General features: G+C 46.3%; 1 protein-coding gene across 3 annotated transcripts; it reads left to right on the top strand.

Annotated features, from left to right (window-relative positions):
* The first annotated feature begins 78 nt into the window (after positions 1–78).
* Aven (Apoptosis and caspase activation inhibitor) lies at positions 79–13,140 on the top strand. Of its 3 annotated transcripts, none has more exons than XM_077666685.1 (6): positions 79–313; positions 397–535; positions 4,726–4,886; positions 6,042–6,366; positions 6,992–7,066; positions 12,990–13,140. In XM_077666685.1, the coding sequence occupies exons 1-6, from the start codon at positions 149–151 to the stop codon at positions 13,109–13,111; spliced, it is 987 nt and encodes a 328-aa protein (XP_077522811.1). In that variant the 5' UTR covers positions 79–148; the 3' UTR covers positions 13,112–13,140. The 3 variants fall into 3 exon arrangements, with proteins under 3 accessions (XP_077522811.1, XP_077522812.1, XP_077522813.1); XM_077666686.1 differs by having other exon boundaries at positions 6,992–7,063; positions 13,008–13,140; XM_077666687.1 differs by lacking the exon at positions 6,992–7,066.
* Positions 13,141–16,278: the final 3,138 nt, after the last annotated feature.

Consider the following 16,278-nt stretch of genomic DNA (forward strand, 5'->3'; position numbering starts at 1 on the left):
AAGTCTGACAATAATATAACGTTTCAAAAATTGTATATTAGGTTTTATTTGATACAAATTTGGCGAAACCTCATTTTCGAATCCGCAGTATGGCACCGTCCATGCAGTTTCGGTGACGACGTGACAGCGTGCGAAGCTAGGCTTCTTGATGGGTCCGAAACCAAAGGATAAGAGAAAAGAAACAAAAAGACAGAGATGGAAGCCTCTGGACTCCGAAACAAAGCAGTCTCGGCAAGAAGAACCTACGGTAGACGTAGATAGCGCACCAGACGTGCCTGAGGGCAAGACTTCATCCGTGTCAACTCCCACGCCGGTAAAATCATACTAGCCAACTCCGTTGGAAATTTTGTGAATGAGTTTGAAGACCGACCTCGTTTCTCTCTGTCTTGTTTGCAGATAGAACCCACATGCGACCCTCAGTTTCGAAAACGGGGAATCTCTAGTAATTGGAGCCGGTACGACGAACCCGTCGAGGTCGAGACGGAGTACAACAGAAAGCGAGGCGAAGATTTCGATCTTTTGCTGAGCTTATCAGGTGAGTATACTTGCGTGTGGAGCGACTGAGAAAGTGCGTCACATCTTTTCTCGGCTTGAATTCAGGACATTTGTCTTATTTTCGTTATTCTATCTCTCGTCTAGCATGCATGACATTCGATAATTTACCTCTTACTTCGGACTCGGCCCGGCTATGTAACTGAAGCCTGTAGCTATATAGGATGACTACATATCGTAGGACTTTCAGCAAAGCTTGTTCGTTTTAGTCTGAGCCAGCTAAGAGCTAATTAAGTTAAAAGGAGGCATGGAATGCCCTGGCATGGCTTACTAAAGTCGTGCAAGCCGCGGCGGTACCTCGTTAAGCACTCGTGGTTTTTCTGCGGCCACGGCGATCACGCCAGCGTGACACCTACAATGTGCAGAAGTGCTTATGACCGTGCTGCCTTCGCGCAGCTCTTAAGCCTGCACGCATAAGGCGTGCAGATCCAGAAAAAAAAAAAAGAGGCAAGCAGGGAAGCAACAAACGCTTAGCCGTGTGGTGGTCGTCTGTATGTCCCGTTCGCTTGCGCAGCAGTGTCACGGAGTTTTGCTACCCGCATCACATTCATCACGCGGTTTGCTTATTGAGAGCGATTTAAATTACATTCTTGACTTCCATGTGAAGTGCATTGCACAACAAAGATATGCCACAAGAGGGCAGTGCATAAACCCTCATTCTCGGCTAACATATTTATTGAAAATGTAAGGCATTAGATTAGGCTTATATTTACAGAGCATAAATGTTTTATGCATGGTTTCTCAGCAAACCACCGAAACTGTGTTCTGTTCTCTTTTGCAAGATCGAAGTAACCAGTAAACCCAGCATACTCGTGACCGCTAGTAAGCACAAACTCTTTGTTGAGTTTTTCAGTTTGCCAAATGAGGTTTCAACAACCAAACCTAGCTATTAATGCTCCCCTGCAGCTCACGTTTGTGTGTATCTTTTTACATTGGCCACGCCATCATGACCTCAAACAACGGAATGGGCATGCATTGGCGCAGCTGCCCTACTATGTGACAGGAATGTTTCACCCAAGCACTAGGGTGCCACGCACATGGGGGTGCCCATGCAGTAGGACATATGCCACGTGCTGTGGTTGTGGTGCTTGAATAAAACCATTCACTGCCTCTTTACTGTTGTTTATGTTTTATGCTAGGTTTTATGGGGTTTAGCATTCCCAAGTGACTCAGGCTATGAGAAATGCCGTAGTGGAGTGCTGCAGATAATTTCGACCACCTGGGGTTCTTTAACGTGCCCTGACATCGCACAGTACACGAGCTCTAGCATTTCACCTCCATCAAAATGTGACCGCTACGCCGGGATCGAATCTGCATCTTTTGGGTCAGCAGCCGAGTGCCATAACCACTGAGCCACCCCGGCTGCTATGGCATTATTGTGATAGTACTAACCACCTCTCCCATTCTAACGCAGTCGCGTTCAGGCTCCCATTCTGCAGAAATTCCAGAGTCAGCATCGTCACCGTTGTTAGCGAAAAATCCTTGGTGTAGCAACCTAGGTGAGTCAGCTAGGTCACTTGACCTTGTGGCGCCATCGCAACCTGCCCACCGGACTGTGGGCAAGCTGATCACCGTGACAGGTGGCAGTTCAATTAATGATTGGTAGCGAGAGGTTGCTGTTCCCGAGCAACATGGGTCGCACAGCCCCACTGGTGGCAAGGCAGTGACACATCGTTTAACTGCTGCACCACTGCACCAGGAGTGGTATGAGGACTCCCAGTGATCTATGACTGTTAAGTGGAGAATGACAAATTCCGCATATGTGGGCATTAACTCGTTAATGTTATCACATCATACCTTAAAAGGTGGAGCTTAAATGTCCTTCCAATTTTTCATGCTAAGAGCCAACTTAGTATTTGAACATTGAGTTAGCCGTGCTGGTACTTGTCAAATGCATCTGCTCTTTATTACAAGAAGAAAAATTTTGCTTGCTTGGAGACATTAGAAATACCTTTTCTTTTCTGTGCTGCTTCAGTACAGCATTTGTACAGTGTTGGGTAACCTTTCCACCTGTTGACTTCTCATTTTGTCATTTCCACTTAAAAAATTGCATCCTTAAATATTATTTTCTGGCTTATTCCTGGTCCCACCTTATACAAGGCAGCAGCAAAAAAATTATGACAAAGTTATTGCCTTTCATTTTCTTTTACAAGTATGGTGTGCAACTGATGGTATGATGAGTTTTATTAGCATAAGGGCAGCTTTGGCCAAGGACCACTATGGCACCAAGTTTTTTTTATTCTTACACAAGGCGGGGTCAAAGACCTATTTCCAAGTATTTTACTAGCCGAGTAGCTGAGTACCAGGCCAGAGCAAAGCTCAAGCACATTGTATCACCAGTGGGTACCTGGTGGCACTGCGGATTAAGCCCCGTGCTTCCTGCTTGCAAGGGAAATGCTCCATACAAATGATATATAACTTAGACAAGACACTGGTTGTGAATAGCAGGCAAGCCTGTATAATTCTTATATGTTCTAGCTTGGTTGTGTTACAATTATTTAAGCTATCAGCAAACGACCTATGACAAGTTTGTTTTGAGTGTGGGTCATTATTAGCATCAGTGCCGATAATGCTTAGGGTCTGGACTAAAAATCGAGATGCTACCGCACCTGTTGTTCGGGATGGCTTTACCAGCGGGATTGCTTTACCAGCCTTTCACTCTGTTGTTAACGAACACGGTGACATACCACTTGAATAAATGCCACTTAAGGGAAGACACGGGTCTTGAAATGAACATTTTTATTATTAAAGATATCGTAATAAAATTAGTTGTGTATATTTGTTCCTTCCTGTTTTCAAAAATATAATTATTTTCAGTATATCTCAGTTAGTTCCCATATTATAGGAAAATAATGTCTAATTAGTTAAATTTTTACGGGTCGTTGAGGCACTTTCTTTCTACATATTTCGGTTTTGATTGAAATGGGGTTGTAGGCAAAGACCTGCCAGCTGGAGCTGTGCTAATTACATTATTGTTGAATTATATCATCATATAAAAGTGTTGAATTCTGTCCAAGCACATAATTATTAAGTGTGGTTAGCTGACATTATGGTTCATAAAGTTTGAAATGTTTGACTCAGCTAAAGAAAAACAGCATAGCTCTACAGTTTAGTTCTTCCTGAATTCAATGGTATAAGAGTAATTCAAATTGCACCATGAAAACCTAAACAAAAACTTCCATAAGGCTGGTCACATTGGCAAAAAACACGAAGCTGAGGAATTTGCATTTGAAGTGCGCACGCCATTCATTCGGAGGTCGTTGTAGAGGCTTCAAAAAACAGCGGAATGCGGACGCTCCAAAAATATTTCCCAGTAGTAAGTAATAACAGGTAGTAAAAAAGGGTCCCAGCCTTTAAACAAAACCAATATGGCGGCCATCGAGGACGCTGTCGTGAGAAGAGACTGGTACAAAGTCCTGCCTTATTTCGCTCCTTTATCGCCATTTCTGGGCTTCGTAGGCACGAAATGTATAGATATTTTAGGAGTTGGAGGTCAGATTTAGACCTTGAAAATTTTTAGGCAGGAGCTTTTAGAGAGTATTAATCCTAAATAGGCCATTTTTGCGCACTCATTATTTTTTTATTTTTTCATCATTTCAGAACCCGCATCTCCCCTTATTTGGCCTTCTCAGTGGGATGAACTCTTGTGAAAACTCGCCCCAAAATTGGAGGGGACACTTAAAGTCTGCCTTAAGGGTATGACGCGGTAGCATAATGGGTTATTTCCCATACATGCAGAATATCATTCTCGACTTTACATTCATATTCCCTGGGAGTCCTTATACCCCTCCTGGCGTAGTAGTGCAGCGGTTATGCAATGCACCACTGCTGTGCGATTGCAGGTGCTCCCTGCAGTGGGTTTTGTGGGGCCCACGTTGCTCTTCTCGAGTGACCAATCATTAATTTAACTGCTACCTGCCCCTTTGGGCAGCTTGCTCATTACTCAGTGGGCTGGCTGTGATGACGCCGCAAGGTCACGGGACATACGTGACCCTCCTGCCTCCTTGGTTGCTCTCTGGGGACCACCTGTCAGAGCCATGCCCGTGATTTTTCACTCACTACGTCGACACTGGATTTTCAGGAGAATGGGGCCTTTAACACTTTTGCATTAAAACCTCATTGCATATAATCTTGCATATAATTGTTGTTAAATCTTGTCCTTCCATTTCACAGCGGGAGCAAGTGCACACTTCCGCTTCAAGGAGCAGCAGGATTGGCAAGACGAACCTGCCGAGATCAGCGAGTTTCTCTCAATCGATTGTGACACGATCGTCCAAGCACTGCATACAATACCCCTGCACAAGCGTCTTGACCTTCCCGAGGACATCTTTCCGGTGAGTGAACCTGTCCACACGCAGTCCACACTGCTGCAAACTGCTTTTGATATGGAGTATAGCTACGTCTAAACATGATCGTTCTACACGATAAACAATGAAGGAGAAAGCGATGAGGACACCTCTGTACTGTTTTCTTGGCACTTTAAACTCGAACTTAGAATTACTTGCCCAGATACAGTGTCTTTGCTGTGGGTTTATTTATGAAAGTCTGTATGGTATTCGATCACTGCTGAAATATCCATTTTGTGAATACAAATATGACTGAATAACAAACATTTTTGATTCTTGTTGAAAATTTCAAATATTCTTAAATCCCTAATTATCATCATCAGCCTGACTACACCCACTGCAGGACAAAGGCCTCTCCCATGTCTCTGCGATTAACCTTGTCCTGTGCCAGCTGCGGCCATCTTATCCCTGTAAACTTCCTAATCAGCCCACCTAACTTTCTGTCGCCCCCTGCTACACTTGCCTTCTCTTGGTATCCAGTCTGTTTCCCTTGATGACTGCCAATTATCTTGCCTTCGCAATACATGCCCCGCCCAAGTCATTTCTTCTTCTTGATCTCGACTTGGATGTCATTAGCCCTGCTTGTACCCTGGCCCACTCTGACCTTCCTGTCTTTTGATGTTAAACCTGTAATTTTCCTTTCCGTAGCTCACTGCGTTGTCCTCAGTTTAAGTTGAACCCTTTTCGTAAGCCTCCTCATTTCTGCCCCAATGATCCCTAATTATAATATTGTCTTAATTTTTGTTTAATTTAAAAGCTCTTCAGCAAAATACAGGATGATTAAGTGCAAAGAGTATGTAGATATTCAAATAATTTCTTTTTGTTCTTATTTTGGGCACGTAGCATGCCATATCTTCTGTGATGAGGAGAGGTTATGAAATTAGACATGAATACCACTAAAATTCCTCCCTAGAAGCAAAAGATTTCAGGGGCGAACAGCCTTCACTTGAATCTTTTTGAATGAATCTTTCATTATTTTGCTTGAAGAGTGCTTTCAAGCTCAGAAAGAAATGGTTAAGTAGCCAGTCATAAACTTAAAGTAAGCAGTTGTGAGTAGCACTTTTGGTGTTTGTCATTTTGTTGTGTCTGTCTTTGGGTTGCACTAATGAGTGATTGATTGATTGCTTGATTTTATGTGCCTAGGCCAAGGTTATAGAGGAATTCAATGCTGAGGCAGCTGCCGAAAAAGAAAGGTATGAGGCATTCCTTCAAACGGGAAAGCGAGAAGTCAACAAGGTTCCAGACGTTGGGGAGTCGTTGAAGAGCTCCTTGCAAGCAGCCATAGCTGCTGCTGCTGCAGCCAGGCCGAAGCCAAAGCCAAGGGACGACGACCTGGACGAGCTGCTCGAGTCGTGCCTTTCTTTGAAGTCAAAGCCGGCGGAGGCAGACAACTTGGAGAAAAAGAGAGAAGACGATAAAAACTTGGAGTTCTTGCTTTCACTCACACACGAGCATGGCGACAAAGAAGGTCAGTGTTGATGTAGCTGACACCCTCTGACTCTGATTTTGAAACTTGACTGTGAGGCATAAGCGTAAAATGGGGATAGCCAAATGGTTCATTTTTGGGGAACCAAATATTTCCTGTGTGTGTCATACCGGTACGGAAAGATGGACAAATGCAGAATTGACTACAGAGCGTTGAGCTTCCAACTCAGTTGGAAGTTCAGTGTGATGCTTTTGATTGTGTGCTTATCTTCTCCTTTTTCATGATCACAGGGTGCTAGTATTTTACAAAGCCACAGTTAGATTGTAATGTTTTGTTGTTTACCTTTTAACTTAGGAAGGTTGTAAAATGGTATCCCGTGTAAACTGATGCCCACACTAACACAGCTGTGGACCATAGAAATTAGTTATTATAGAAACAAGATATATTTTAGTTTATGGTACAGTCTATGATAAACAACAGTCTATGATAAACAACACATTTAATGAACACTAATGTCTTGATGTCATCAGAGCATTTATACTCAAGGACTTAATGCGTAACCTGCATTAGCAGCAATGTACTTTGTGAAGACAAGGAAGCATCATGCTGACAGCTCGAAAAAGTGGGCTTGTGGGCATTTTCATATGCATTTTTCTTTACCTCTCAGTCACCGTGAGTGGAGACACTGCCCCTCTTGGAGCCAAAGTTGACGCTGTGGAGGAGTCTGTCAAGTCGCCATCTCGTAAGTTTTTTTTTCATTGCCACTTGTTGTTGTACTGCTGCCATATTTACAAAGCTTAGGAGCTAACAGAGCGTCCTATCGTAGAAGATTATGTCCACAATATGAAGCAAGCTATGCATCTAGAGAAATTATGATAATTTGATTTTAATAAAGCAAGGGCAGCCTTACCAAAGAGTGCCATGGATAACAAGTGTCTGGTGTGCTCGAGGTTAGACCAAAGGCCCACTTTTGCTAGCTTTTCACCCCTAATCCCGGAACGTTGCCACAATGTTAGTTGTGGGCTGTGTGTTGTTGGCCACAAATAAATACTCTCAGGCTTGGAATCCAACTGCTATGCACGCGTTTGAACTGCAAAATCCTCCTCTCCCTCACGCGTCAAACAGCTTTTGGTTGTAGTTGCTTATGTTCTCAGTTATGTGGCAAATCAACCAAAATTCACTGAAAGTGGGCTCCAACTTTATAAGCTTTTGCAAGGTAGCATTTACAGCACTCGGTAAAAAAAAAAAAAAAGTGTTTAAATATATATGTTCGTGTACATTTATTTGGCAACCCCTTGGGTGCATGTACCATATTTACTTTCATAATTTGTGCACTTTTTTTCCTTAAATTGAAGCTTCAAAAAAGGGGTGCACAAATTATGTGAAGATTTTGCGAACACATCCTAAAAAACTCTATAAAGGTCATAACGCACAATATATATTGTATTTTGGCGTCTATACGTCGACCCCCCAACTTTTACCCCCTCACTGGCCAAAAAAGTAGTTGACTCCAAACATAAGACGCATACCCCCTCCAAACCCGCCCCACGTTATCCAGTTCCCTGTGGGATGGCGTGACAACGCGTGTACAGCTGAAAGCAATAAATGCTCAACTCTACAATCGAAAACTAGCAGTTGGAGTCAAATGGGGACAATAGGCGATAAAAGGGCACACTCGCATGCGGTCCGGTTGACAAGCGGAAAACCGAAACAGCAAACATTTCTGTAGTTTCGGAGTCCAGCGCGTGCCAGAGGCTACTGGAAGCTTGCTCTCTCAACTCTTCGTCCAGGAAAGCGACTGCCAGCATTAGCGTGCCAGGTAAACGGCGCACAGTTTTACCCCTCGCCGCTCAACTTTTTGCAGCGGCACACTGCAAAGTAGCCGCACCAATCTTCCCAGGCCTGCCTTGTACCTACCAATGCACATGCTGGTAGTGTGGCGAATCAGGGAGCATGATATATGCAAGTAAATTTTTTTTACATAAATCCAAGTAATAAATTACGTGTATGCAAATTACGCACGTAAATACGGTATGTATTTGCCTGTGACAATGTTATGGTTGTCATGAAAAAGTTGTTTGCTAGAGTACGTTCTTAACAAGAATGTAGTGGTAGACCAAACACCTAAAAAACATATGAAGCATAGTTTTGAAGTTCTGCATGTAATCCTTTTTATTCTTTTGTTTGTGGGTGAGCTGACCATGCACACAAGGAGGGAGGTGGTAGCACATGCTATGGAACAGTCTACTATTATCTGTCAGCAGTTCTTTCAACATGAATGAAAGATGAAATGACACATGTCAGAGCGGAGCTGCTAGGTTTAAAATTTCTGGTGTTCAAGTTATAGTTTAAAAGACATACTTGTTTTTGGCAAGGCACAAGCATTAGCTTGATATGGCAAAGTTAGAGTACTCAGGATGCTCCATGTGCTGTGAAATGTGGTTTGTATTAGTCAGGCAGGTTCCTTCCTCCCCCCTCTATTTTGTTTCCCTCTCCTCCCGATTCAGCCAGACCACACCAAACATTCCGATTACACAGTGCCTAATTTATTCACATCTAATCACTATTGCGGTGACACCGCTCCACCGTCAAGATGTGGCCTCTTGTCTCGGCATCCACCACCCATCTGTCCCGTTATTCTCGTTCCTCTCTCCTCTCTTCCCGGTCTTTCTTTCCAGCTTGCTCTCTCTCGTCCTTGCTTCCCCGTTGTTCCCTTCGGTAGGCTCCTTGTGAAGGCATCTTGACTGGTTCCCGGAATCCAACGGTCGTTACGGAGGCGCCGCCTCTCCCAGGCGCAGACCTTGTTCTTATCGGGCGACACCCTTCTCCGGCGTGCTTCGCAGGGGCCAGCATCTCGCCTCGGCCGTCAGCCGTCTACCCGGTGCCAACTGCCACCCCCTCGGTCAGTGCATACGGCTGGTTCCGTGGCACGTAGGACTGGCCCGCGCACACACACACCCATGATGCCCCCGTAACTGCTGTTCGGGGGCTGTCTCTCGTCCGTCGCCACTGAGCGGCAAGTACACACATACGAACACAATGCGCTGGCCGTTTCTTCTGGCTACGTTTGGATGCGATAAGGCCGTGCGCCCGACACCTCCACAACCGCGCACGTCTGGTGTCCTGCGATCCTTTCTCGGGCACTGCGACACCATTAAAACAAAGGACTAAGGAACAGCGTTACCCCTTGCACCCCGCTCTCTTTACCAATGAAGCTGGTGCTATAAGCCTCGGCAGCTTGTCAGCGTTGGCGTCGCTATCTTTTGCGCAAAGTTGCCATCTCGAACGCCACGGTGTGCTAAACCCCCTGCGGTGGAGGGCGGTCAGTTGGTTCAATGCAATCGCCCTTACTGGTCATCTGCCACGGCACGTACCTCCTTACGATTAGTGCAATTGGCCGTCCCCTGTCGTACGGCCTCTGGCAGGGCGCCATCTAACACTCGTTACAATTCTGACAGCGCGTTCTCCCGATGGACCTTTCTGTGAAGGGCAGCTTAGTCTTTCCGCCACCCTGGTGACTTGCCCACTCAGCCTCATTCGCCAGTCGCGTCGTTTTCACTTGTTGCGACTCCCGTGACGCCATTCGCACACACGGTTGGCCCGCGATCTCGCCTCCACTGCCCGAAAAAATTTCACCTGCTACCTCATCATGAGCGCGCGCACTCGCGCGTTCGCCGGTCTCCCTCGACGCAGCGCCGCCAGTTTGCTCGCGCCTGGACTCTTCACGCTCTGGAGAGATAGAGAGAGAAAAACATTTATTGAAATCTCACTGAGATTAGCGGTGTGCCGTCGTCTTCATCGTTGACGTCTGGCCTCTTCGCAAGGTCGGGCTCCTATTCCAGGGCTCCGCTGAGTCTTGCTGCTTCTCATGCGTGCTGCACAAGGGCCCTTTGGGCTGTGAGCTCGCTGCTGGTGAGCAGACCCTCCCATTGCTCCGCACTCGGGGTTTTGAGTTTGTGGAATGCATAATTGCGTTTGCACTCCCATGTAATGTGGTATAGCGTGGGGGTTGCCCCGCACCACGGGCATGTGTCCCTGGATTGTGTAGGGTACATTTTGTGTAGAATGTATAGGTTGAAGAATGTTCCTGTTTGCAGTCTCCGCCAGTTCACTGCTTCTTGTTGTGTTAATGAGTTGTGTGGCGGAGGGTACTTGAGCCTCTGTCCTCTGTAGCAATTTAGCAGCTCCCCATATACTGGCTCCACTGGAACATTTGTATGCCTGAGCGCTCTGGAACATTTGTATGCCTGCTGTACCCTCTTTCAGCGCCAGCGCTAACAGTCTGCTCTACTGCGGTGGCCGTTACAGCCGCAGCTGCGTCTGCGCATTCCTGTTTGTTGCGACTATCCTCCTTCAGTGCAGTCACCACTTCTGCCACTGCGGCTGCCACTTCCATTCGCTCCGGAGGTCTTGCATCCTCGATGACCGCATCTTTCCCGCATGCTAGCCTGCTCGCCGCAGCACAGAGATTTCCACTGCCAAACTTGTCTTCATCAGTTTCTTTCAAATCCTCGGAGCGCTCCTCTGACACGTTGACACCTGCCTCCTGTTTCTTGATTGCGGCCGCCGTGTCACCACTCGAGCTTTCCAGTATCGCTCTCTGGCCTACCTCCTGTCCCACAAATGCGTCAGTGCCGCCACTCGAGCCTTCCATGTGGACTGCCTTTACCGCTCTCTGGCCTACCTCGAAATGCTCCGCGATGCCCACCCCATTCTCCGGATGCACCGCCTCTTGTTTTACACCGGCCACCACTTCCCTTACCTCTCTCTCGTACCGCAATTTTTCCTTTGCCATTTCGGCTTCTGAAATTTTTAGTTTCAATTTCAGCAGCGCCATCTCATCGGCAAAAGACAACCCTGACCCTCCGCTGACGCGTGCTACCTCGGCGTTCACAACCAGCTCCATCTGCCTCCCTCCTAATTGTCTGTTCCTGTCCTCCCTGCTCACACAACTGTCACAGTGCCCAGCAGAAGGACCTACAAGACACCAACCTGCTTCACTGTAGGAGATGGCTTGGTCTGCTGGTCCACGCCCGAGATAGCCGCTCAGCCCTGGACCCTTTGTTGCCATCTCGATGAGTCCCATGGCGGGTCCGCTTCCCGTCGGGAGATGCTGTCGACTGCGCCAGTCAGTCAGGTTCCTTTCTCCCTCCTCTATTTTGTTTCCCTCTCCTCCCGATTCAGCCAGACCACACCAAACATTCCAATTACACGGTGCCTAATTTATTCACATCGATTCACAATTGCGGTGACACCACTTCGCCGTCGGGATGCAGCCTCTCATCTCGTCATCCACCACCCGTCTGTCCTGTTATTCTCGTTCCTCTCTCCTCTCTTCCTGGTCTTTCTTTCCAGCTTGCTCTCTCCCGTCCTTGCTTCCCTGTTGTTCCCTTCGGTCGGCTCCTTGTGAAGGCATCTTGACTGGTTCCCAGAACCTGAAGGTCGTTACGGAGGCGCTGCCTCTTCCAGGCGCAGACCTTGTTCTTATCGGGCGACACCCTTCTCCGGCGTACTTCGCAGGGGCCAGCATCTCGCCTCGGCCGTCAGCCGTCGACCCGGTGCCAACTGCCACCCCCTCGGTCAGCGCATACGGCTGGTTCCGTGGCACGTAGGACCGGCCCGCGTGCACACACACACCCATGATGCCCCGTAACTGCTGTTCGGGGGGGGGTGTCTCTCGTCCGTCGCCGCTGAGCAGCAAGCACACACATACAAACGCAACGCGCCGGCCTTTTCTTCTAGCTACGTTTGGATGCGATAAGGCCGTGCGCCCGACAGTATTCAAAGTATTCAACCCATATTACTCCTCTCCTCTCGAAGAGAAAACCAAGGCAGCATGCATTTCCTTCACTGCAGGCCCTTGGGTAACTCATGACAATAAGCTAAACATCACAGCAGATGCTGCTTCTGCAGCCTGATTATTTGCGGTCACCGCTATTGTTAAGTTATGACAAAGCATTCAGTGTATGTAAATTCTGCAGTCTGTAAGCCGCACAGCTGATGTTACCAGAGTATTCAGTACCTTCGTGGTAAAGTAGGGACTCATTCGTTGCATGGAACATCCCACTGTGATGATGGCGATTATCAAAAGGTCCGAGGCTACAACCATGGTCACGAGTGGAGCCACTGCTTGGGTTTACTACAGGGTGTGTGTGGCCTTCTGGCATTTGAAAACTGTCAGGAGTGAACAAAACATTCAATAATGTCTATTAATGTTTAGGCCGTTATTATTAATGTGCAGGAAGACCTGCTGCATAGCCAAGCATTAGCTTTGGTCACGTGTGCATTAGTCTCAGTGGTGTTCCATTCGAGGAATTTTTCCTTTTTCATGGAATTTCAGGGGTGCGATTTGGCAAAAAGGGAACTTTTACCTACTTTCAGGAAATTGTAAGCACTGAAATTGTCTCTTTTACCAAATTGACGGAGTTTCAAAGCTGCTGCAGCAAAAAAGGGCCTTAAACAGAGAATTGCTGGCCTAATTAAGGCAATTTTTGGATGTGGCATGAAACATCACTGAGTTGATACAGACTTTGTTTCATCACAAAATAAAAATGTTCTCTTTTATTACTAGCAGTCACTGGAGAGGGGCTGAATTTCCAAGTGGTGGGCACACCAAATTGGAATAAGGCAGGCTCACGTGTTCCCTTTGTCTTTCCTCTGTGTAGAACCTGAAAAGCCTGCAGCTCAACCTGAAAAGCCTGCAGCTCAACCTGAAAAGCCAGCACCTGAACCCCAAAAGCCCACAGTTGACCTGGAAGACTGGTTGGACAGTGTTTTGCAAGACTGATATGTATAAAATGTGCTATTTATGTAAAAGTTGTCCACTGGTCAATCTTATCACCAGAATATGGTCCCTAGAATTCTTGTTAGTCTGCCGTCTCCATGCACTTCCCCATGGAGAGGGGTGTACGCTGTTGTAATGCATGCAGCGGAAGCACTGTGCGCTGTCGGAGGAGCTGGTCGGCTAGGGCATTGTCATCGCGTTTCTTCTACGATCTGGCATGTCTGCTGCCTTGCTTATCGCAACGGTGATGCTTTAAACCATACCTGCAATGTGGATAGTTTGTAATGTGCATTAAGCACACTCCGCCAGGCGCCAGCTAACCTTTCATAGCCGGTCGAGAATTAATCTTGCTTGTTCAGACACAAAAAATGGGAAGTGCAGTTTGTCATGTGCTCTTAATGTATACTCAATGGGCGTAAGCTTAGATAAGATAAACAGGTGTCTAGGACGACAACTGTTGACACGAATGGCAAGCGATGCACTTGAAAGAGCCTTACAAATGCACACTGCAGGTTCCTGTCGTAGAAGTAGGCTAATAGGCCAAGCATAAGTAGTATAGAACACGGAGATAGACCAGAATGGTGAAAATCAAAGTGAATGTTTGTGAAAATTTTGTTTTTCTGAGACTGCACTGCATTACACCGGTTAAAGCATTAACTCACAGTACAAAAGACTGCCGTGCGAGATGAACATGGAAAAATATGGTCCTCATGTTAGTGTTGCATCTAATAGTAAGCTCCTTTCAAAACAAAAATTTAATTTTTTGTTAACCTCGTGTAGCCCTATGGCTGCAGCGGCTTTTTTTCTTCCTTACAAACTTTGGTATGAATTCTGCTAGTTTTATTTATTTTAGAGAAGCTCTTAGGTGCCCATTCCTGCATGCCGTGTCATAGTCGTAGCGATCGGCGTAGTTGGTGGAACTCGTCCAAGCAGCACAGCGAAGCGCTACCTGGAATTTGGCTACCGTGGGAAGATCCCGGAGGGTGTCTTGCAGCGTAACATGGCACCTGCCACTATGCGTTGGCATAGTCTGCGTAACGCACCACCTGACAGGTCATGGGTCACCCTGTCAGGCGACAGGTAGTAGCGGAGTGAAACATACCTGCCATGGCGAAAGCAGAGGAATGAACAGCTGGAAGGCGGCTGCCATGGGAAGATCCTGAACTAAAATATGTGAAGAGCTGTGCTCAAACTTCGCATTACCAACTATCATAATTTTTTTTATTATGCTTGCACTGCCATCCTCTTTTCTTGTTCATTTGTCTCACCTTTTATTCTCTGACTTTAGCTATGTTGCTGTCTAAATCCGCTTTTTATTCTTATCACTACGGTTCCTTCGTAGCGAATAGTTTTACTGCGACATTCCCCAGAGTTCATCGGCTCATTCTTCCCTCCTCTCTATTGATTTCCAAAATTGGTGGCAGGTTTCCTCCTTGGTTCCTTCCTCATTTGCACAACGTACTTGTGTTTGTTATGCAGGTTCATTTTCGTCCTGCCTACTTCAGAAAGCGTTGTTCGCTAGTTGTGTTCACTTCGCTAGAAGTTGCTTAATTTTAATCAGTTTGTAGGTATACCCTTTGGGCACGCCTTGCGTGCAGATGACACACTGCAATCAGTGTTGTTCGTACTCGTGAACGAGCCTTCCTCCTAGGCCGACTGTGAACTTGGGTTGTATGTACATTGAGACAGTACGAGCCTTGAACATTCCTTTTCTGATAAGCGTTTCGTACATTACCTGCTTCCCTCTTGCTGTATATCACTGCGTGCAAATTAGAACGCTGCAGCTACACTGGTTTCCACAGTGCCGCAGGAAAAAGAAACCACTTATGCACGATCACATGTATGTGCACATCCTGGTTATGACTTCAGTGCACGGTCCAAATCCTCCCTTCTCAGCGACTTTGGAGGTGCAGCAAGCCAGTAGACATAAAATTCTAGCAGCATCTCAAAATCGTGGGGAAAGAGCTGAGGAGAGAGCTACACCTTCTTAGCAGCAGCAGCATGTGGTGGGGTGCTTTTATAAAAGTAATTTAAAACATTGTATTGTATTGCAATTTGAAAGTGTGCCACTGTTTTGTTGCCAAAGTTCACAGCTGGGTGTCCATGGCCAAGTCAAGCGGTCCAAGAGGCCGCTTTTACTATGGGCACCATGTATATTGTGGTGGTAAATTAAATAAGTATAGCAGCCAGCTGTGTTAACTGCCATATAGTTCTCAGACACATGACGTGCAGCCAGCCAGAAAAATGGGGGGGGGTGCAAAGGAGCCCCGGGTATAAGGCACCAATAGGAGTTGAATTGGAGCCAAATTGAAGAAATAAGACAGCCAATCATGCTTATGAATCTAATACAGTCACTTAGTTTTTCTGGTTCTAGTTGGGTGATGCAGTCGGTTCTCTCATTAAAGCAAGTTCTCAATCGGTTGTAAAGACATAATTGGGAATTTTTCAATTTCCAAGCCCGAATGAACCCATTGATATTCTTTTTTTGACTTTTTTTTAAAGTGCGCAAATGACGTCGCAGCTAGAATGTTAAGTGGTACATTTGAGATGATTGTTCCTCTGCCATTTGGACCACTGTTCGCAAATGTGTCAAGCAGTTCTGTCTAGAAAAATGGAGGGAGACAAAAGCGCACAGCAGGAATAGATTGAAAAAACCCCAGCCACACCGCGTAAGCAGCCACCGGGCTGCCCTCCATGCTGACCAGCTTTGACTGCTAGCTGTGCCACCGCGGCATGCATTACTGAGTTGACACCACGCCGAGCGGGAGACGGCAGACCAGCAAGTATTTTAGGGACCATAACCAGGGGTTGGCCTAAAACACATAAGACATTCTCTCCATGGCTTCCATGTGTGTTCATGTGGTAATGAGTCGTAACACTCACTCATTAACACATGAACACATGTGAGCATTGAGTGTTATAAGCATTTCACACCTTGAAATGTTAATCACCGTAGCAAACTTATTGAGGAACACCATCACATTCTGTCCTTTTTCCTCGCTCCTTGAAGGAGTTGGTTAACAAACAAGTGTGAATATGACATCCTACATTTAGACAACCAGGAAAATTCATCATACAACGAAACCAGCTGAAAGCGTGAAACACAACTGCGAGGAACATAGGACAGTGCTGGTCTTCGTTGTTTAATTAAGCACCACTTAAGTGCTCAC

This window comes from Amblyomma americanum, chromosome 5 (genome assembly GCF_052857255.1).
Source record: "Amblyomma americanum isolate KBUSLIRL-KWMA chromosome 5, ASM5285725v1, whole genome shotgun sequence".
Classification (NCBI taxonomy): domain Eukaryota; kingdom Metazoa; phylum Arthropoda; class Arachnida; order Ixodida; family Ixodidae; genus Amblyomma; species Amblyomma americanum.